Below are 22,015 nucleotides of genomic sequence, written 5' to 3' on the forward strand. Positions count from 1 at the left end.
TAGATTAATGTACCTGAAATTAATTTTGAGAAGTTTGGTGGTGGTTTCGTGGTCTAATTCGAAGAAACGAGTGAGATATCGGCATTTTAAGTTTTCCGGCGAACTTTCCGACGAAAGTCAGCCAGAGAAGATGATGATACCAGAAAAGTAAATTTCAGTTTTCGTCCTTGAACTTGTCATTTTTTGCAGTTTCAGTCCCTCGCGTGTGTTGCACGTGTCCGACTTAACGGCTGAAACTTAACGACGTTTGGCGAGGGACGATGATTGAAAAAATCTGCCAACTTTAAGGTCAAAATTGTAATTTTTTCACTTAAGGGACGAAAAGTAAAAAACGTGTCGGCTTCAGGGACGAAAAGTATAATTTACTCTATTTGTAAATTCGTTGTTATATCCTTTTGTTAAGTTTGTTCGTTAAGTCCATTCAGTAAGGTCGTTCGGTAAGTCCGTTCGTATAATACCAAACTATCCACCAAAACTAATAATTATGTTCAAACAAAACATAATAATGACACAAATTGAGAAGCTTGACCATATGAAATAAATTTTCAACTGCAAAGAATGTCAGAGTTCATACTTACATTTACTAGAAAGATATGCATAATTGTATTTTGCATATGTATACAGCAGAGATATCAGAGTAAAATCACGCTAATCTTGATGCAATCTAATACCAAAATAACACCCTATGGTTCCTGTAATTTGCAGGCAATACAGGTAAAAACTTGTTCAAACCGATTCACCTTTAATCATTATGCCTGCGTCGTCGGAAATGCCTAAGGATAAAACTGTCGGCATATAAAGGATAGTTTTTCCTAATCAAACCTTTTATGCATTTCCAATATGAGAAATCGACCATTTCTCCATCCTTCCGCACAATGAATAGACATCTTGAGTTATCAAAATCTGGATGGTAACCAACCTGTATAGGACCCAGATTTAGAGACTCTGAACTTTAAGTTAGAATTTATAAAGGACACCTCAAGAATTTCTCAAATACTAGTCTCTAGATTACATCTCTTTACATACATACAAAAAAAAAAAGGAAAAACCTTAATTGGGTATAGGAAACAAAAATAGGGATACCAGACTTATGTTGTTTAATTTGCAATCGATGTATAAGCCATAACTTTGAAGAATACCATTATAATCCAGTAAGCCATGGAAGTGAGATTTTCCTTGTATATTATTCGAAAAGAAACTGCATGATCATGTACTCCGTTTTTAACTTAAACGAAAAAGGAACAGCTTAATGGAAATTGCACATAACAATTTCTTTTCTTATGTTTATAATAGTTATCTCTTTACATAAAATTCAACTTCAACTATTGAAATGTTGGAGAATGAGACGGCCAAAAATCTTCTTAATGCATTATTGGCATGCATCCCTTAAATATTATGTTTGTGGATGTAGGATGCCAGGTATGAACCATAAAAAAGGCGACACACCGCCCCTCTCGTACACCACCACCAAGTGCCACCTGGGCAGCCGACTATTACCCCAGACACTGCCAGATTTTTATTTTTCAGGTCTTCAGGACAACCTAAGACTATCACTCACTGCTACATCATAGATGCACCATTCAAGTACATTGAATACAGATACAAAAACAGGAATACCCAATGTAACATTTTTATATTAACATCAGGAATATCAACAACCATCTCCAAGGTGGCCTAGTGGTAAGGCGTCCTGAAGGAATCCTGGGTTCGAATCTCAAAAGGTAAGCACCTTGGGTCAGGGGAAAAGTCAAGGAAACAAGAAGGGGAGGAGCCAAAACCAAAAATAGTGGTGGGCAGTTCCTATCGACGGAGCTAAGACACCGTTAGGCCTCATACACTAAAGTCAAAGGCTCAACTTTAACCTGGTAGCCTGAATAGGAATCCCCTTCCGTATAGCAACGAATATTATTCATGTTTTATTATCAACAAGTTGCATATGAAAAACAACTCCAGGTTTTTGGAAAATGTAGAGATTAGAGAACAAGTGGTTTATATTTGGTTTCTACCTGAACAGTAGTTGCTAGCTGTATAATGATTTTATTGTGACTGTTATTTTTAGTCATGTCATCACAGATCAACATCTTCAAGTACCAACAACGAATTAGTAACTATCTGACAACAAAGTCTGACTATGTAATACTACACAAAAAGTTCCCATTATGGCATTATGTTCGACTTTTTAGATACTAATGACAGATACATGTAAGATACCTGTTACATAGAACAAATAAGAACAGACAGAAGATGACAGAACTTTACAAACCCACTACTGGGTGTTTCATGAACAATTTTCATTCAAGTATATATATATATATATATATATAGTAATACTGATTCATGTCTTTTACATTGCAAGAATATTTAAATCAATGCAACTTGACATGAATCAGCTTATGAAAGCTTTCCGAGTCAACTAAAATGCAGTAATGTTTATAAGCATTATCAAATGGAGTTTCAACATACACAAATCATGAGTTTCTACATTAGAACCAAATTAATAATGAAAAATGATTGACATAAATCATCATGTTTTTGTTGTTACCATATTACAATGTTAAATGTCCAGTTGTATAAGTTAAATTTACGATGATAAACCAAGTGAAAATCCATTAATTGTAGGCTTCTAGCAAGATGTCAGTCATGGTGGTTCAGGTGTTCTCCCAATATTAGTTGCAGCATTGAAAATCAGTCTCAGGATAGATGAGATACAAAAAAAATGATATTCTGTCTTACGATTGAAAAGGGCCAAGACTTACAAGGTGTTTGATCTCAAAGTAGAACTAAGACCATGCCAAATTTGAGTAAATTTTGTTTGACTGCAAATGTTAAGCTGTCTCTAGACAAGAACCTAATTACTCAATTATTTACTTCAACCTATATGTGTTTTTCAGTGTATCGCATGATTTGAAGAAATAATTAATGAACAAGTGACTATATAACTTTTAAGGCTTACAGGGCAACGAAGTCTAAGACCATGAAATGGTCTATATAAATAAACATATGCACACAACTAGAGATAAGAGAGAGAAGATTAACCGTGATGTAACTAACGCCGCATCCGATCTTCTTCTCGCTCTCTGGGTGATGTGGCAACAACCTCTCTAGAATAGTTCGCTCATGCTCAGGACTTAATCTCTCGCCACTTGCATATCTATCAATAAAGTAAATGCAATACAGAATAAATCAGAATCTTCAAAATTGGCATTGATGATTGATGCATAAGCATAAACAAAACCACATAACACATGTTAACTTGTACAATAACTCATGATAATATAGCTCTTATAAGTGACCAGATGCATTTCCCCCCTTATTTTTCAAATGGAGCTTGAATTTGATGATGGAGAATCTCCAGTGTTAACTTGACTGTAGCTCATCCTTCTAGCACTATCACTATTGTATATCATTTTTCTAACACTAACTCGGCTGTCATTCATCCTTCTAGCACTTAACTTCTAAGAAAGGATTGAGTGGGTGGCTAAGATTATAATTAAGCCAATTTTTCAGCATATAAAATTTAACCACTGTAATTTGTAAATATATGAAGGTGGAAAGTTTGGTACTATATCACTAATTACTTCTCTGAAATTCATTTTGGGGTAACAACTTTATGCACATTTCTCAGTTCAGGTCTCTTTTTATTTCCCCAAATCGGGTAGTATACTACCCTGATTTCTACAGTTAGCGTAAAACCTGACCCACATATCCAACAGGCCAAGGGTCACATACTTACGGTAACTGAAAAAACTTGACCACTTCCTCAATTTTGATAACATAATAACCCAGATCCTTAACTTGGATAACGTAGTATGCATATCTCCTCAATCTGGGTAACATACTATGCATGGTTCCTTAATTTGGGCAACATACTGTGCACGAATTTTGAACTTGTGTACCATATTATACACATATCTATTAGAAATATAGATAGAGCTTGGAATAGTAAAATAGTCCGGCCAGTGTGCATAGAGGGGCTTAGGGTTTCTAGGGTTACATTTGTACTCTCTAAATTGTTCTCAATAAAACATAATAACCTACGGGTTCAATTTCACATGGAATTAGAGCGGGTCCTGGTTTGCTTCTTTCCTTGCATTAGTGTCTACAAGGCTTCTTCTCCCTTAAAAAATTGTAATCTCTGTATCTCTATATATAACGTATATATGTATGTAATGCGTAATAACGTACGGCGTTACAATACCATAAATTTTAAAAAGTTAGTATGTGATGGGGTTTCTATACTTAAGCTTGAGTACATGACAACTTTATATCCTCATCCCTCTAATACATTTACCCAAAAATGTGTTCTAAATACTATCAATTAAATGTTTCCCGAGATTTCATAGGAAGATTACAATATGTATTGCAAAATGATATTTCGTCCTCCTAAGCTAAATTAAAATTTTGTAGAGTACCTATCATCTTCCCAACTTAAAAAGACTAAAAGCTAACAATAAATTAGGAGAAATTAATTAAGGCGGATGGAAATCGAGATATTACTTGCCAGAATGAAGAATCATCCTAACAAAACCAACTAAAGGAACTGTATCTTCCAATATTTGATCCTCCCAATCAATCCATCTATCTTCACTATTCCCTTCTCCTCCTCTTTGTTCCTCTTCTTCATATTCAGATACATCCTCCTCCTCATTATTATTATTATTCTCATCTTTAACTTCCACCACCGGTTTTCTCAACAAATCCGCTCCACCGCCGCCGTAAGCAGCTCCGTCCGCCTGACTACCATTACTACTACTGTAAGCCTTGAATCGTAAGGTAGATAAACGGTTTGGAAATGAAATGAAGGAAGGATTTGTGTGTGGAAAAAACAAGATAAGGTTTCTGTGGTGGAGATTAATATTAATACAAGTATTATTTGATAATGATATTTGGGAACAAATTGTTTCCATTTTTGTTTAATTTGTTTGATTATTATGATAGTAAGTATAAACCTTAGTTCAAAAGATAACTAATATTAGCAGTAGTTGTTGTTGTATGATGGGGGGTCATTGCTATCATGTAAATTTGGGCGCGGATTGTGTAACCGTTTTCTACTACCGGAAACAAATATATGTCATGATATAGATACAGTTGCTAGTATTATACCGGATATATGGGTCGGGTCAACCGGATAGGGTCAGAGACCAAGGGAACCAATTCTTTGTTGACGTGCCCGGTTAAAAATTGAACCAATTAGTTATTTACTTAGTTTTTTTTTGTGACAAATTTATAGCACATAAGACATGGTATTATATTATACCATATTTTATAGTTACGAGAGAAAGTTACTAGTGCGTTGCGGCGGTGGCGTCAGGCCTGTCTCCAAGAATATCGAAAAAAGAATAGGCTTGTGGCAAAAAGAGAAAATGGGCCCCTAAAATATAATAAAGTGTGTTTGGAAAAATCCCAATTTTTTGGCCCACTTTTATGATCAGTTATTCTCTTGACTTATCAGTCTATCATGTGCTTTGATTGAACGCTTTTTCTATTAATTTTCCTTTTATTCACCGTAAAACACTCAAACATATAGCTAGTGAACTAAAATTTTGGGCCCCTTTAAATTATGGCCCCTCGGCTTAAGCCTACTCTGCCTAGCCCAAGAGCCGGCCCTGGGTGGCGTGCGGTGGTGAAGGTGGCGGCGATGGTGGCAATGTAATGGCGGCGGCGGTAGTAGTGGTGACGGGTGGTGGTGGTGTGTTGTGGTGATTAGTGGTGGTGGTGGCGAGTAGTGTAGGTTATTGATTTAATGTGGTTTAGATATATTATATATTATGCATTAACATGTGTACATCATTAAAAGTTGAAACTTAAAATCCTATTTGTTTTATAACATAGTACTCCCTCCGTCCCATTTTAGTTGTCATGTTGACTAACTTTGACCGTAAATAACTTTGTTTGTACTATATAGTAGTTGATAAAACTTATATGAACGGAAAGTACATTAAAAACCCAATCCATTCATATATTTTATATCAAGTGTTACATGACACAAACAAAGTTATTTACGGTTAAAGTTAGTCAATATGACAACTAAAATGGGACGGAAGGAGTATATAATTTATAAAGTAAGTGGCATAACCAGCAAAATGTAATATGATTTGTGAAAAATCAATAAATGACAAAATATGTTGAATTTTATCAATAAATCATGCAAGATTATTTAAAACTAAGCCAAACTATTTTTTCAAATATATTACCGATCAAAATTTTTTTAACTAGTGTATATAAATAATAGTGATAGTGATACTTTTAAGGTTGGATGGACCTTGGCCTACTCTAAGCACAATGTGGCTTCACAACTATATAAAGTACTCCGTAGTATTTACCTCTTTAACTATAATGATCATGTACACACATTTGTGTATTAGCCATAACTATTAAGTTTATTAGTTTACGAAATCATTTGTCAATGAGTTAAAGACAGTTGCGATGTGATTTGGATATACAGGTATAAATGTGCCTCAAGACTCATGAGGAGTTATAATGTCTTATTCATTATTGACCCATAACTAATACGATACATCAGAAAATCTCCTTCCATTACTAATCCATATCTAATCTTTATAACATCGTCAGCACATAACTAACTCATCGCTACTCTAAGGCTTACAATTTAATCCAATCAAAAACATATAAACTAAAAAAAGAACAAAGTCTTCACCCTTTATCCAATAATAAGTGGCCTCATAACGAGCCAATAACAAATCAATTGTAGTAGTAAGGCTCATTATTATAAGGGAAATAATACATATATAAACAGATATATAATGAGTTTACAATTAGCACATTGTGATCTTTATATTTGACGAATGACCAAAAATAAACTGACGGGCCTAATAAAACTAAAATTTGGGCTGAGCCGACAGAATAGGAATGACTTACGGCAATAAGAACAGGCTTAGTTAAAGCAACATATAGGCCCATACGACAAGAGATGTTGGGCAAAGCCAATACCAAATAAATCACAACTCATCTGACAAGTCAAACTGTCAAAGTATTCAATGATGTAAATTATAGACATAAGGTCTATGCTTATAAAGCTTCTTGTGTAGTGTCCCTCCATGCCAAGAAGCAAGACGCTGTCGTCACCGAACGTCTAAATGGGTGCGTCTGGAGAAAACTTCTTGGTGGAGAAGTTGGAAGATGCATGAGAGGTGGGGTCGGCATCAATTTTTTATCTTTTTTTTTTGTTTTATATATGTGTGGTGTGTATTTATATAGTGTATATATATATATATATATTTGTGTGTGTGAGATAAACTATAAATTAATTGATGATGTAGGGAAAAAATTTTAAGAAGTTTTTCTTATAGGGAGGATAGTCCTGAAGAGAGTATGGGATGATGTGATATTGAGTTGCAGGCAAAAAGCTCCAAAAAACTCAGTCTTATAAGCACACACCTAATTGGTTTAGGTAGTCGTAGGCTGAATACCTTTATCATTTAAGGATTTAATCAAAGAAAATCCTAATCCTTACAAGTTATAAAGCGAAGTTTAAAATTTAAATTACACATTATTCACACAGTTATCAGTCCATTTTGTAATTGTATTGTATATCATTAACGGCGCAGCTTATGAACAGTGACAATTTTGTCTTTCTCTGCGTTTTTAAAATTAATATAAGATATGTCAAAAGTATTCCCAAAGAGCCCTTTAGTGGAGTTGGTTTGGGCGCCGCTTTTTATCCGAAAGGTTGGGGGTTTGCAACTCCCCACTTTTTTTTTTCCTTTTTTTTTGTTTAGTTTTGGAGGATTTAGAAATTTACATTTTGTCCCCTTACTAGTTATCTTATTTACCTTTGCTATTTGTTTTTCTGTTTTCTGCCCCTCCTGTTCTCTATAGTACTTTTTTTTAAATCATAAAAGTTTTATACTTTATAGAAAATAACATAAATTAATTTTTAGTTATTTAATATTTTGTTTTTTTTACATATGTTTGTCAACTTTTGGTGTTGTTTTTTTTTTATATTTTTTTTTATGACTTTTGTAATTTTTTGTGTTTTACATATACTTTTTTTTGAAAGTTTTTGATACTTTTTTGTTATTTTATTTGCATTTTTTGTTTTTTGGTTTACTTTATTAATATTTTTTTATTTATTATTATTTTTTTTAGAGGTTTCTCTTAAAGCTTTTTTTAATTGGTTTCTTCTTTGAGTTTTTCATTTTTAAATATTTATTTTCTTTTTTGCTTTTTAAGAGTAAATATAAATATGATTTTGTGACGGTCGTATAGCCGTTAAAAAATAAAATGATAACCACGGCCATAACTTTTCTTTGATTTGATTTTTGGGTTTTATTTAAAAATATTTCTTGCCTTGGATTTCGAACTAAGTTTATGGTAACGTCATTAAAGAAATCACTCTCTTTGTCGCCGCCCATTTGGCGGCCCCAAACTTTCTAGTTATCTATTATATTATAAAGTCTAATAGTTAAATGAAGAACCTTTACAAAATTACAAATTGCCTGCTTGGTGAACGAAAGTTTTCAAATAACCTAACAAAATAATATGAGTAGCATTCATGAGCCTAAATATTATATGATCGCGTACACATTGTTTATATGGGTTTTGGTCGAGTCAAATTAGCCAAGAATATATATTATAGCCGATTAAACCGACTAAGCCACAAACCATATATATGTGAGCTATGGCTATATTTATTACTATTTTTCAGGTCTCTTAAGATAAAGTTATTTTGCATACTATATTTTTTTTTTCTTTTCGAACTTGAGAGACGTTATTTAATGTGAATGAGATCGGAGGAGACATGTTAACCTTAGCATTTACTTTATTTTTCCGGATTAATCCTTGTATGTATCGTCTAGCTCCTTGCTAGAGTTCATATTAATAAATTTTCGTTTTTGCTATTAAAAAAAAAAAAAACATTTACTCGTATTTTACACATGATAAAAAACGTTCCAGTCTTGTTAACTTTGGATGATCAATTTGGCAAAATCCATAACCATCTTTGCATACATAAACAGTAATTGATAAACAAAAGAAATTATTATTTGTTAATTATATCTTTCCATCCCCTATTAATAATTTAATATACCAAAATTATCTCTATTAAAATCATATTTATGCATCCATCCATCCATTCTTTCTTTTTTTTCTTTCTTCTACGCCTCACATGTGTATTTTATTGTATACAACCCATGAGTCTGTTTGTATATTCACTCAACAACACGATATCATCACAATTACTGTTTTTTTAAAAATTATCGTCGAAATGCACGGATAACTATACAGTAGGTAAAAACGGCTTAAAATTCTAAGTAAAAAGTGAACTTTTGTTGGGTTCTGATAGTCAGGTAAAACCGTGAAACACATGTCCTGTATTGAAGATGAGGGGTAGTGATCTAATTCTATTCATGGCTCACCCTTGACGTGATGGTGACTCCAGTACAATGTGGGCTGGCAACTTAATACACACGTATGACGTGACCTATCATATATCCTAGTAGCTTATTTAATTCCGCAACTAATAATTTTGGTTTTAGAAATTTTATAACAAAAATACAATTAATTTATGTATGAGTTCTCATTAGTTAAAAGAAAATGATTAATGTGCCTAAAATATGGGCCTAAAAGTATGCCTATGCCGTCTTTGAGAATTTACAGATCTCGGACGAGCCAGAAAAAAAAAACCCTAAGTTACACTTTATATTACTAATTTTATTAAGGTTATTAAGTTGTCGAGTATGAATTTATAGAGATTCTATCTACATAAACTATTTTTATAAAATGATGAAAAAAGTTATAGTATATTAATAAACATAACAAAAGTTATTCTCAATGACATGTGAAAAAATTTAAAAATAATATTAAAAATGAGATTTAGTAGAATCCATATTTCATCACTTTGTAGTTTTATGAGGATTATTAAGATAATCTTTAAAAATATATATCATTTTACAAGTTATATTTAATGAAACAAAAAAATATTACAGTTCAATACATTCATTATATAAGTTGGATATACTTATACACTTTATACATTAAATCAAAAGATGTAAAGCATTTTATATTGTTACTTTATTAAAGAGTAGTCTAGGTCTACAAGGATATTAGAATAGCTTGTGACTAAATTCCAAGATTGAAATATATAACTTTTTTCATCCGTAAAAAGGTGTGTAAGTGGGCTTTTTTATGTACGTTAAATTATATGGTTTAGTTTTTGGTTAATTGTTATAATTTGTAATGAGCTAAGTTAATTACATATATATTATTATATATACAAAAAAAAATAATCGGGCCCCCAAAAAAATCGGGCCTCGGCCCGTCGTCCACTTTGTCCACCTCTATAACCAGCCTTGCCTAATGAGAAGGGATTGACACATGGCAAATTCAATGGTAAAGATCATGAAAGAGAATATGTGGAATCCATGTGTCAAAATTTAAATGTATTAGGCATACTTTTAAGCACATTACTAGATTTTAGACACGTGTCCAACACTGAACACAAAATTTACGACATTATTAATATTAGATATTAATACATGTAACTCATAAAAGCTTATAAGTTCAAATTTGAAAATATAAGTGGATACCAAGTGTTCAATTTAAATGCCAAGAATGTCAAACTAATAGAAAGAAAACTATTGTAATAAAAAAATATTGGAAGGATATACCCTCCTTCATCATTTGAAAGACTTCTTTATGAACGAAATTTGTTGTAGTGTTTTTTGTCTTTTCATCTTTGTCACATATTAACACCTTAAAGCCCCTTTCTGACTTAACTCGAGATACTGCTATGTACAATTGTTCGTGTGTGAAAACCAGGCTTGTAGATAGAAACCAATTTTAATAACATTGTAAAATTAATTATTTTAGTTTTTTGGTTTTTATTAATTAAATAAAATTATGTAAAAACTAAATGATGACATCATCGATAGTCAATTTGATGAAATCGAGCGATATGATTGGTTAATAAGTCATTAGTTCAACTGTTTTTTAGTATATATTAAAATTAAAATAGTATAATTACTATTAAAATTTTAATATATTTGCATTAAATTTAATTTATTTTTAATTATATATATATATAGATATATATGATAGAACATATTATTCGATATATATTAGTTATTATTTTATTGGATAAATATTAATTATTATTCTATCGGATATATATTAGTTATTATTATATTTGATTATTATATTAAAATTATTGGGTAAAAAATGTGAATTGGATATATATTAGTTATTATTTTATTGGATAAATATTAACTATTATTCTATCGGAAATATATTAGCTATTATTATATTTGTTTATTATATTAAAATTATCGGATAAAAAGTGTAAATTTGTGATTGAAAAAAAAATGTAAATTAAAGTCAAAATTGAAAACAAAAGTCAACATTAAGAAATCGAAAGTTGTTATTGGTCGATAAGTTATTAGATCAACTATGTTTTAGTATAATAAATGATGATTAGACATATTTATTATTATCCTTTTAAATCCTTTTATGACCTAATACTCATAAAATAAAGTTGTGTGTATGACTGATGGGTATATTAATAAGAAAATACCTTTTATTTAATCAATATTGTTTGGTTAGTGACATAATTGGAAAATTGAATGTTTGTTTCATAGCCAAATTTTAAACTCTTAAAAAATAAAAAAAATAAAAATAGATTTGAGTAGTTATTTAAGTTAAAATTAGACATTATCAATCAACTTAACGTTTATACTTGTATTTTTTTTTTTCTCATACAGTCGTCCCCTACTTTCCATCTTGCTATATGTCTTCATTTTCTTTTTTATCATATTAAGCACCTGATCTATAATAATCCTTCGTACAGTAAACTGTGTATTCTATTTTAAGAAATTCAGTAATTTTTTTTCTCAAAATACCCTTAATCTTAAACATTCCTAATATATTACTCCTTTATAAAACAAACTAATACTTCCTTTTTTAAACTTTCTAAAATAAAAATATAAAATACCCGTAACTTTCAACACATGTTCAACCCACACACTATATTCACCTAAAATAACCATCTATCTATTTAAAGTAACTCTCTTTTATTCATTTGATTTAAATATTTCTATCTATTATACTTGTAACAGTCTAAATGAAATTATTTACAGTACACATCTTTCGACCCATAAATAAATAACTACACTTTTTTTTATATTAATAATCGCATCGATACCGCTACCGCTACCACTACTACCACCAACGTTACTAACGCCACCCATCGCCGTCGTTACCGGTCTCGCCACCAACTGTCGCCTTATCGCCGTTGCATTGCGCTGGTACCATTTTAGTTTTAATAACATGTATCAGTTTTGTTATTTTTACAATATTTTATTTGATATATAAAAAATTGTAAGAATATTTGAACATTAAATTTAAGCAATGACCTTTAACTTAATCATAACTAATATTTAAATTTAGAAGTGTTCTTCGTATCAGCAATTGAGATGCTCAATTTTTCAATTGACGTTTTAACCAAATTCAAATCCCATAATAAATGAAAGACAATTACATGGATCCATCATTAAGCATGTTGAAAGGTAAGCACACTAACTATGATGTGATGATGATTTCATGATTTCTTAACTTGGAATTAGTGTATATAGCACTAATTTTCTTCTTTTATGATGATTTCATGATTTTTTAATTAAACCAGTTCCATTTTTTTTTTCTCTGTATGTGTTTTACATATCAACATCTCTTATATATCTACGAGTTATTGGAATCCAAAATTTATAAAGAATGACTTTAGGTGTTACTTACCATGTAATCTCTTTAATTTTAGATAAAAATATATAAAGATTATATATTAACAACATATATTAAAATATCCAATTAGGTAGTTAGCTTTTCTTTTCTGTCTAATAAAGTTATTGTAATTTTACTTGTCCGACTATACTTACAATTTTACTATTATAATCGGTAAAACTATAGATCGAAGGTTGCAAGATACATCAATGCCTTTTTGAGAATATAGGTTTTGCCATGAGTTTTATTTTATATATATATATATATGGGTGAGTTATTTTGAGAACTCCTAAAAAAAAAATAACTCAAGAACCATTCTGGATTACACATTCTTTTCTTTTTTTTCTATTTTCAATTAAATAATAAAATTCACCCAAATCATTCAAAATGTTCTAACTCACAAACCGTAAATCGTTAGATAAAACAAAAAGCATGGGTAGTCTTAAAATTTCGTCCTCTTTCATTAGAGATCCAATTCGATATACTTTTAATGACTTTTTAATTTTCGTTTTCTTTTTGGTAGTTACACATAACTTACACATGTGTAGGTTGAACAAAAATTATGATTCGGAACGGGCTTCGCCCTTAAGGATATTCATAAACCAAAGCTAGTGGGGTGATAGGTCATACAGGGTGATAGATCATAGGGGGTGACCAGTGAGGGGTGATCTACCTAACGGGCTCCGCCCTTAGCCGCTATTCCTCCGCCATGGACTGACGGGCTCCGTCCTTGGCTATCATGGCTCTGCAATGGATTGACGGGCTCCGCCCTTGACCTTCATTGTTGTGTACATATGTTCATTTACTAATTTACATGTGAAAACAATGATCTTACACATTACACATGTGTAGGATGAACGCGATGGGAAAAATAAACAAAAATTAAAAAGTCGTCAAAATTATATTGAATTGGATCTCTAATGAAAGAGGACGAAATTTTAAGACTACCCATGCTTTTTGTTTCGTCTAACGATTTACGGTTTATGAGATAAAACATTTTTAAATGATTTGGGTGAATTTTCTTATTTAATGGAAGAGAGAGAAAATATAAAAAAATGAATGGTCCAAAATTGGTCTCGCGTTTTTTTTTATTTGTGAGTTATCAAATAATCCTTCCCCCCCCCCTCTCTCTCTCTCTCTCTATATATATATATATATATATATATATACATTTTGCACCTTACTTTGAATTATTTATCATGGTTTTTCAAAATTGTCTCCTATAACTTTTACTTTTCTAATATCGCACCCGAGTAAAATAGGTCACATACCAAAACTATGTTGTGCAAAGTCACACATATTGCTAATGCTAGGATAAAAAAAAAAGTTATTTTTTCGAATAATATTATAATAATTACTTATACAGATTAAAAAATTATTATCAAAATGAAAATATAAATAATAAAACATTTTTCTATCTTATGATCTTTTTGTTCTAACATACTACTTATGTTTGAGTTAAAAGAGTAAAAATAAAACATGAATTTTATCTATATACATCTATTTTAGGTTGTATTCTATTTAATCACGTATCCGTGTTACATACTTACATGTACAACTGAATATGAATCAGTCTTTTTTTACCGCTTAAGAGGAATCACTCTTTCGTTGAAGGGGTGTATATATATGCTCTCCAACAAAAGTGAACAAGTTCAATTGTTGAACAAGACAATGGACAATATTACTAATTTTAAATTCATATCGAACCAGGCGACAGACTTTTAAACATAATATCCAATTAGAAATAAACACCCGCGCGTTGCCGTGGAGTTTTTATAGTAACGTCATGGACAATGATTCATTAAGTTTAAACACGTTGCCGCAGATTATATTACACACCTTGCGGCGAGACTCAAGTAGATTATCTTTTCAGATGACAATGTTTTGGTACAAATTTGATAAAGTCACCAATAAACATTTATTTGACATTGTAACAATAAAGCATTTTATTGATAGGCTAAAATGTAAAAGATAAAAACTTTAGGGGGTTAAAAGGTAAAGATGTAAAAGTTGATGGGCTAAACTGTAAATAGAAAAAACTTTGGGGGTTAAAAATAAAGAGAAAACTTTAGGGAGTTAAAATGTAAAGTAGTAAAAGGTGATGGGTTTAAATGTAAAAGGTAAAATCTTTAGAGGGTTAAAAGGTAAAGAGTTCAAAGTTGCATGTATGTGTAGTTATACCATGTACATAAAAACTTGTAAAAAACCAGTTGGTTTTTAGTATATATATAAATGTGTCCACAATGAATAGTATATTTAAGATTATCTTTAGTTTAATTTAACTTAATAGTTTAAGTTTTTTCACGTTGTTATTAATACATGTCATTTTGTTTTCCAACAAAACAAATAAAACAAAAAATGCGTTCAAATTGTATTTTCTTAAAATAATTTTTCAAGAAAATAAAAATCCTTGTTCCATTATTTGAACTAAAATTAGAAAAATGTTTTTTTTTCTTTTATATTTTTTGTTTTCCAAACTAATAAGATGGAGAAATAGAAAATAAAAACAAGTGAACTTGAACATGTTTTCTAAGATGGAAAAATGAAAATTGCATTTTTTATTTTGAACACGTTTTTAAAATTTTCAAAGGTTTTTCAAGAAATGAAAAACTCTATTCATTTTTTAGAACATTGAAAATTAAAAACTAGAAAACATTTTCTTGAACTAAACACACTTTTACATTACTAAAAATCTAAAACTACATTAATCATAGAATTTAAACATAAAACAAGTGACGTTTTCTCGAACTAAACGCGTCATATGTATTTTAAAGTTTTTTTAGTTCATAATAAAATGTAGTAGTTCAAACTTCAAAACAATAATTTGTTTAACCATTTTTTTTTTTGGAAAAATGGAAAATTTATTATTATTTCTAGTTCGTATTACATTGTCTTTCGTCACGTTGAAAACCGGATTTTAACACTGAAGTGCCGTATTGGTGTCATGCTTGACTCAGCCCGTACATGTTAAAAATCCAGCCAGCCATCCTAGGATACTTTTTAAAGAGTGAGTGAGTCAGTCAGTCAGTCAGAGATCCCATCGTAAACCAGGCGGCAATTTCAATTACGTCACCTGCACTCCATCTCACAATCTTCTTACATCAATAAATAAATTAATTAATAAATAATAATACAGTCCACAGAGTCCACCCTGTAACCTCTTAACAGACAGTTCATTCATACATCCCCAAATTCTACCAAACCCTAACTGTATATATTCTTCTTATACCTATTACAACTCTTTCATCTACAAATGTAATTATATTATATATTTGTTTTCTATATCTATATATATATAATCATATATATATATATATACACACACACACTTACTGTCAAAAAAGATTCCAATTCCCTCCTATTCCAACTATACAATAACAGAACCTTCTTATTATTATTTTAGATCTGAAATTTGTATACTTCATTTAGCTCAGATCAATTTGACCGACTAAAAATCAATAAAACAGTTGGCGCAATGGACGGCGGTGGCGGTGGTGATTCACAAGCAGCAGCAGCAGCAATGAAGCTCGAATCACCGGTCCGACCGGATCACGGTTTCAATTTGGATCCACCGGATGTCTCTGTTTCTTCTCCTGTAACTAGACAGAAAGCTGCTGCTGCTAAACAGTTGATTGAAAATCATTATAAGAATTACTTACAAGGTTTACAGGATCGTAAAGAAAGGTTCATTATCTATATCTATATATAATCTATATGTATAATGTATTGTTATCGATGAACTTGAGGTAGTTATAATTGATAATTCATAATTTTGAGTAAGTGATGGAATATGTGATGGTGATTGGATCGCAGACGGAGAGCGTTGCAGAGACGAGCCGCGGAGGCGCAAGTATCGAGTGAGGAAGAGGAACAAATGTTAAGGAATTTGGAGAAAAAAGAGACCGAGTATATGAGATTGCAGAGGCATAAGATTGGGATTGATGATTTCGAGCTTTTGACTTTGATTGGCAAAGGTGCTTTTGGCGAGGTATAGATATTATACACTAATCTGATTAGAATTAGATTAACTGTTTTATTTGAACCATAATGTTGTTAGTAGAAGTTGATTGTAACTGCTATGAGATCACATCTTGTGGTAATATTGGTGAAAACCGAAGACTATGAATCTAGTCGCTGAAATTGATTGGTGGATACTGCTATGGATGTATGTTGTTTTTGGTAGAACTGAACCTATAGTGATTGTTTGACTGTGGTATGCAGGTTAGGTTATGTCGTGCTAAAACTACGGGAGAAGTTTTTGCAATGAAGAAGCTGAAGAAATCGGAGATGCTTAGTCGTGGTCAGGTATGCTTACAAAGTAGTAATGTTTTCTGGTATTCCCGTCTTCCAGTTTAGGAATACGTAGGTAGTATTGTTTGGATAATATGAAATAATATGCGATTTATGTGTTTTTGTACTGGCGGTATTTGTAATAGTTTAGTGTAATGCTGTCTCAAGTCTATGGTCTATCCATTAGTATTATTCTTTACCCTCAGTTTCTAGTGTTTTAATGGCTGAGAAGTGTTTGATTCACTGAGCAGTGGAGATCATGATCATAAATATAATTATGTAAGTTAATGGATTAAATTGGCTGATAGCATCTAGTTTTATTTGTACTTAGGTTGAGCATGTTCGATCTGAGAGGAATTTGCTTGTGGAGGTTGATAGCCGATGCATTGTAAAACTATTCTATTCTTTTCAAGATGCTGATTACTTGTACCTTATCATGGAGTATTTACCCGGAGGTGATATTATGACTTTACTAATGAGAGAGGACATTCTTTCTGAAGACGTTGCTCGATTTTACATGGCTGAAAGTATCATGGCCATTCATTCTATTCACCAGCACAACTACATTCATAGGTATCATTAGTCACAAATGTAGAATATATCTCAACTATATTCAGTACCCTGAGCCTTTACATCCAAATCACTCTTTTGAAGATTTGCGTAAATGGAAAATAACATTGGCTGAACAACTTTTCACTTGTAGGGACATCAAACCAGATAACCTGATTCTAGACAAGAATGGCCATCTAAAGCTGTCTGATTTTGGTTTATGTAAGCCCCTAGAAAGTAAATTTTCATCAATATTGTTGAATGATGAAGATTATGCTAATCAGGGCCCCATTAACGACAATGATGGACAGCAAGTTCCTTGGTTAATGCCAAAGGAAAAATTGCAACAGTGGAAGCGTAACCGACGTGCCTTGGTACTACTTTCAGTAACATCTGGTTTTTTTACTCTTCTCCTGAAATCAAGATCCTGTCAATGTCTCAATGACTTTGAACTTTGTTTAGATTCGATTCCCAAGCTATCGTAACTTAAACAGTAACGCTTCTTGCAAAACTTCGTTCTGTAGGCATATTCTACCGTTGGAACACTTGACTATATGGCACCCGAAGTGCTCCTAAAAAAAGGATATGGAATGGAGTGTGACTGGTGGTCATTAGGTGCAATCATGTATGAGATGCTTATCGGCTATCCCCCATTTTGTTCTGATGATCCTAGAATGACCTGTCGCAAGATCATAAATTGGAGAACATGCTTAAAATTCCCAGAGGAACCAAAAGTTTCAAAAGAGGCCAGGGATTTGATCTGTCATTTGCTATGTGATGTTGAATCAAGGTTGGGGACGGGAGGAGTGGATGAAATAAAGGTAGGGTGACCTTTAAATAATAATCCTCCCATTTTTACATACCCATAGACATATGTGTTCAATGGCTGATATCATGTAAGATGATTTGAGCTTTTATCTTTGACATTTTTAATTAAGCAGTTATAACGCTCTTTTAGGCACACCCATGGTTTAATGGAGTCAAGTGGGAAATGCTATATGAAATGGATGCTGCATATAAACCCATTGTCACTGGAGAATTGGATACTCAGAATTTCGAGAAGTTCCCTGAAGTGAGTACTTTGGTTTATAATAAATTTGTTATTATTTGAACAAAGGGTCGATAAGGGTGTTTGTGAATTGAGAAGTAATTAAGGAACCCTCTGTTCAGTGATAAGTTGTCCCCATTCCTTAATTCCTTAACTCTAATTATGTTAGCAGCGTGCCTGTGTTCAGTTGCTAATTTATTTTCCTCAACTTTTTGTTCTAGATTTGTCAAAATAGTGATATGTACCAAACCAGAAAACAGTAACCAATTGAGAATACCAACAGAATAAGAAGCAATTACAAAGATAGACAAAGAAAGAGAGAAACTAAACCAACCGTAATCGGTTGTTATTTAAAGATAATCTGGTATAATGCTCCAGTAGCCCTAATCTGGTATAATGCTCCAGCAGCCCTAAGTTCTAAGAACCACAATTATAATCTTCATACCTAACCCTAATGGCTGGCAGCCTTATTTAAACATAAACATCACGTAACCTAACTTGGACCCAAAGTAATTACCAAATATAATTAAATAAGTATTGTAACTTGACACTTAACCACCCTAGACTTTCTTTCTGCTCTAGTTACGTATCAATACTCCCTTCCCCAAAACACACCTTGTCCTCAAGGTGTGGCTTCAAAGATTCAGGCGATCCCCGGATCCCATACCATTATTCGAAACATCATCAAAAAATCCATCTGCTTGCTTTGCAACTCCAAAGTAGACAATTGGTGATCTAAACAAAAAGCGAGCCCACTAAAGAAAGAAGTTTGTTGTCTGTCTGCCAGAGTTTTCTGATTTGCGCCAATATGAACACGAATGTCTTCCAGGTGTGTTGGTGCATTCAAAAACTTCTTCCAAAACATGGTTGATGTCTCCATATTTTTCCTGGGACTCACTGTTGATTGGACTTCCCAATAACAACTGATCTGCTCTTCTTTCTCTTGTGGCGGCTGGAATGAGTGGATGCGTGCCTCAACTTGCTCATTAAACTTTTGCTGCGGATCTTGTTGAGAAACCACACTAATTGCTTTCCTTGATCCTTTGCTAAGCTGTTGTAATTCTAAACTATCAGATTTTTCTTCTGGTTGCGTTAATTGAAACTGATTAAGCCCCGATTGTGTGAACTGGTCTTCATCCCCCACCGCTAGTTTAACAACCAATGTTGTTTCTTCCCCTGGCTCCTCGTCCATGTCTTTAACACCAGGACCACCATCAGCTTTATTATGTTCTTCTTTAATATCAAACTCCAAAACTTTGTTATATGTAGAAGAAGTAGGATCAAAAGGAGAGAGAATCTTGCAAGCCATGAGAATCAATTTTTAAAGCCAATGACATCACATCTTTCAGCTTAGAGAAGCTATATTGATGCCATTCAACAAAGATTTCCCTAATTTCAGGTTTCAAACCAAAGATGAATAGGTATATAACGTAAGTTTCAGAAATCTCTTCTAGATATTTAACTTGATTGAATAAGATTTGAAACGAAACACAATATTCTTATTCTTTAACACTACCTTCTTGGCTAATTGCCATTATCTTCTCTAAAGCAAATTCCATGTTGCCTGCTGATTTTTTTCCAGAATGAACAGGAATACGATGAACAGTGACTTTCCCAAATGAGCACAGTGAACAGTACGTGCGATGAACAGTTTTAAATAAAGAAAGACGCACCACAGGTTGCAAGAAGGAGAGCTCTGATACCAATTGATATGTACCAAACCAGAAAACAGTAACCAATTGATAATACCAACAGAATAAGAAGCAATTACAAAGATAGACAAAGAAAGAGAGACACTAAACCAACCGTAATCGGTTGTTATTTAAAGATAATCTGGTATAATGCTCCAGTAGCCCTAATCTGGTATAATGCTCCAGCAGCCCTAAGTTCTAAGAACCACAATTATAATCTTCATACCTAACCCTAATGGCTGGCAGCCTTATTTAAACATAAACATCACGTAACCTAACTTGGACCCAAAGTAATTACCAAATATAATTAAATAAGTATTTTAACTTGACACTTAACCACCCTAGACTTTCTTTTCTCGTCGTTGTTTATGAAGCATCTCTTTTGTTCATGTGTCAATCTATGGTTTGATAGGTGGAAGACCCCCAGTCAGCAGTACCAAGAGTTGGACCTTGGAGAAAGGTACCCTTTCTGCATGTTACAAGACCTTGATATTTTTTATTTTTATGCTTTTTTGCTTTGTTATGTTCATAATCTTGGCGTGATGTTTACTAGAGATAGCAGTTTTCATTGCTTGGTTCTATAACCTTTTCTGTATAAAATGCAGATGTTAACATCAAAAGACTCCAATTTCATAGGATATACCTTCAAAAAATCAGATATGTTGAAATCAGTGGGAACTTCAGGTATGCTTCTTAAGCAGTTTTGCTCTTCTGATTGATTCTTCTATCCAAATCATAATAATACCAATAAAGTTATGATCACTTGTCTTATATGTTAAACACCTTTAAATAAAGAAAAAGAGTCTTAAAAGAAGAAAAAAAAAGACTCGTGGACAAAGTTATTGCAATCAATGTATCCATGATTATTGTAATAGATAAATAGGTAACTTTGCAACAGTATCTCTCTAAAAGGAAATGTTGCAAGTTGAATTCGACATATCGTACAGGAAAATGTTGCTGTTTTCATGGGATTGAAGAAGCAACATCCTAGAAGTTTTTTACAATATCCAAAACTGTTTTCAGAATATTCGATACTAGAAGTTTTTTACATGTCTGCCTAGTGCCGCCACTAACGGTTTTGTAAATTCTGTATAGAGCTTCATAAATCATCTCATGCCAGAAATTAGTTGATATAATACGCTGATCATGTAGAAAGAAATATAATTCTCTATTTGTAATGCAGGTATTGATATGAGGGCAAATGGAGCTTCCAAGCCCCCATCATTGGTGTCCTTGTTTGGTATGTTGATCTTACCATGTACACAAGAAGCTGGTGTTTAAACTCTTTCTTATTAGCATACACGTTCATCGCTAATTTTCAACCATGGATCTAAATGCATGACAGTTATATACTCCCGTATCAGGAAAATCATAAAACTTGACCTGACACTGAGAACTGTAGGCATATAATTAAACTAAATGTTTAAAGTTCAAACACTAAAAGGTATCAAACATATCTAATTGTTGTTATCCTATTTTAGGTCATATGGATTTGAAAGGAACTGCATTACCTGAGGAAGAGCAGGAGCCTAAAAGTTGACGCAGCCACAGGTCTTTATATGCAAGCATTTAGATCTCACACACGGCTGTTTTAATGAATGTTTACTGTAAAAATACAACAATCTGAGAAGATCAGTCTTAATACAATTTTGAGTTTCATAATTTACTTCATAATCTACTATAGTGCAGTTTTAAAGTTATTTTTTAT

At 32.2% G+C, this 22,015-nt stretch overlaps 2 protein-coding genes across 2 annotated transcripts; one reads left to right on the top strand and one right to left on the bottom strand.

Moving 5' to 3' along the window:
- Positions 1-515: 515 nt before the first annotated feature.
- LOC122590065 (protein DCL, chloroplastic) lies at positions 516-5,051 on the bottom strand. The gene is made up of 3 exons (XM_043762399.1): positions 4,498-5,051; positions 3,037-3,151; positions 516-919 (listed from the first exon to the last, which is right to left on the bottom strand). The coding sequence occupies exons 1-3, from the start codon at positions 4,905-4,907 to the stop codon at positions 743-745; spliced, it is 702 nt and encodes a 233-aa protein (XP_043618334.1). The 5' UTR covers positions 4,908-5,051; the 3' UTR covers positions 516-742.
- A 10,712-nt stretch (positions 5,052-15,763) lies between these two features.
- Positions 15,764-21,978, top strand: LOC122590074 (serine/threonine-protein kinase tricornered). Its single transcript, XM_043762407.1, has 11 exons — positions 15,764-16,413; positions 16,543-16,717; positions 16,951-17,034; positions 17,351-17,592; positions 17,723-17,942; positions 18,093-18,389; positions 18,527-18,640; positions 20,720-20,767; positions 20,913-20,991; positions 21,491-21,547; positions 21,789-21,978. The coding sequence occupies exons 1-11, from the start codon at positions 16,205-16,207 to the stop codon at positions 21,845-21,847; spliced, it is 1,584 nt and encodes a 527-aa protein (XP_043618342.1). The 5' UTR covers positions 15,764-16,204; the 3' UTR covers positions 21,848-21,978.
- Positions 21,979-22,015: the final 37 nt, after the last annotated feature.

The sequence above is a fragment of the Erigeron canadensis genome, chromosome 2, assembly GCF_010389155.1.
Source record: "Erigeron canadensis isolate Cc75 chromosome 2, C_canadensis_v1, whole genome shotgun sequence".
Classification (NCBI taxonomy): domain Eukaryota; kingdom Viridiplantae; phylum Streptophyta; class Magnoliopsida; order Asterales; family Asteraceae; genus Erigeron; species Erigeron canadensis.

Excerpts from the sequence above, each read along its gene's own strand:
- LOC122590074 (XM_043762407.1), top strand. The coding sequence starts at position 16,205 with ATGGACGGCGGTGGCGGTGGTGATTCACAAGCAGCAGCAGCAGCAATG. Across the intron at positions 16,414-16,542 it reads TTACAGGATCGTAAAGAAAG|ACGGAGAGCGTTGCAGAGAC; the intron begins GTTCATTATCTA and ends ATTGGATCGCAG. Across the intron at positions 17,593-17,722 it reads CAGCACAACTACATTCATAG|GGACATCAAACCAGATAACC; the intron begins GTATCATTAGTC and ends TTTCACTTGTAG.
- LOC122590065 (XM_043762399.1), bottom strand. The coding sequence starts at position 4,907 with ATGGAAACAATTTGTTCCCAAATATCATTATCAAATAATACTTGTATT. Across the intron at positions 3,152-4,497 it reads ATGATTCTTCATTCTGGCAA|ATATGCAAGTGGCGAGAGAT; the intron begins GTAATATCTCGA and ends CTTTATTGATAG. Across the intron at positions 920-3,036 it reads GCGGCGTTAGTTACATCACG|GTTGGTTACCATCCAGATTT; the intron begins GTTAATCTTCTC and ends GGTCCTATACAG.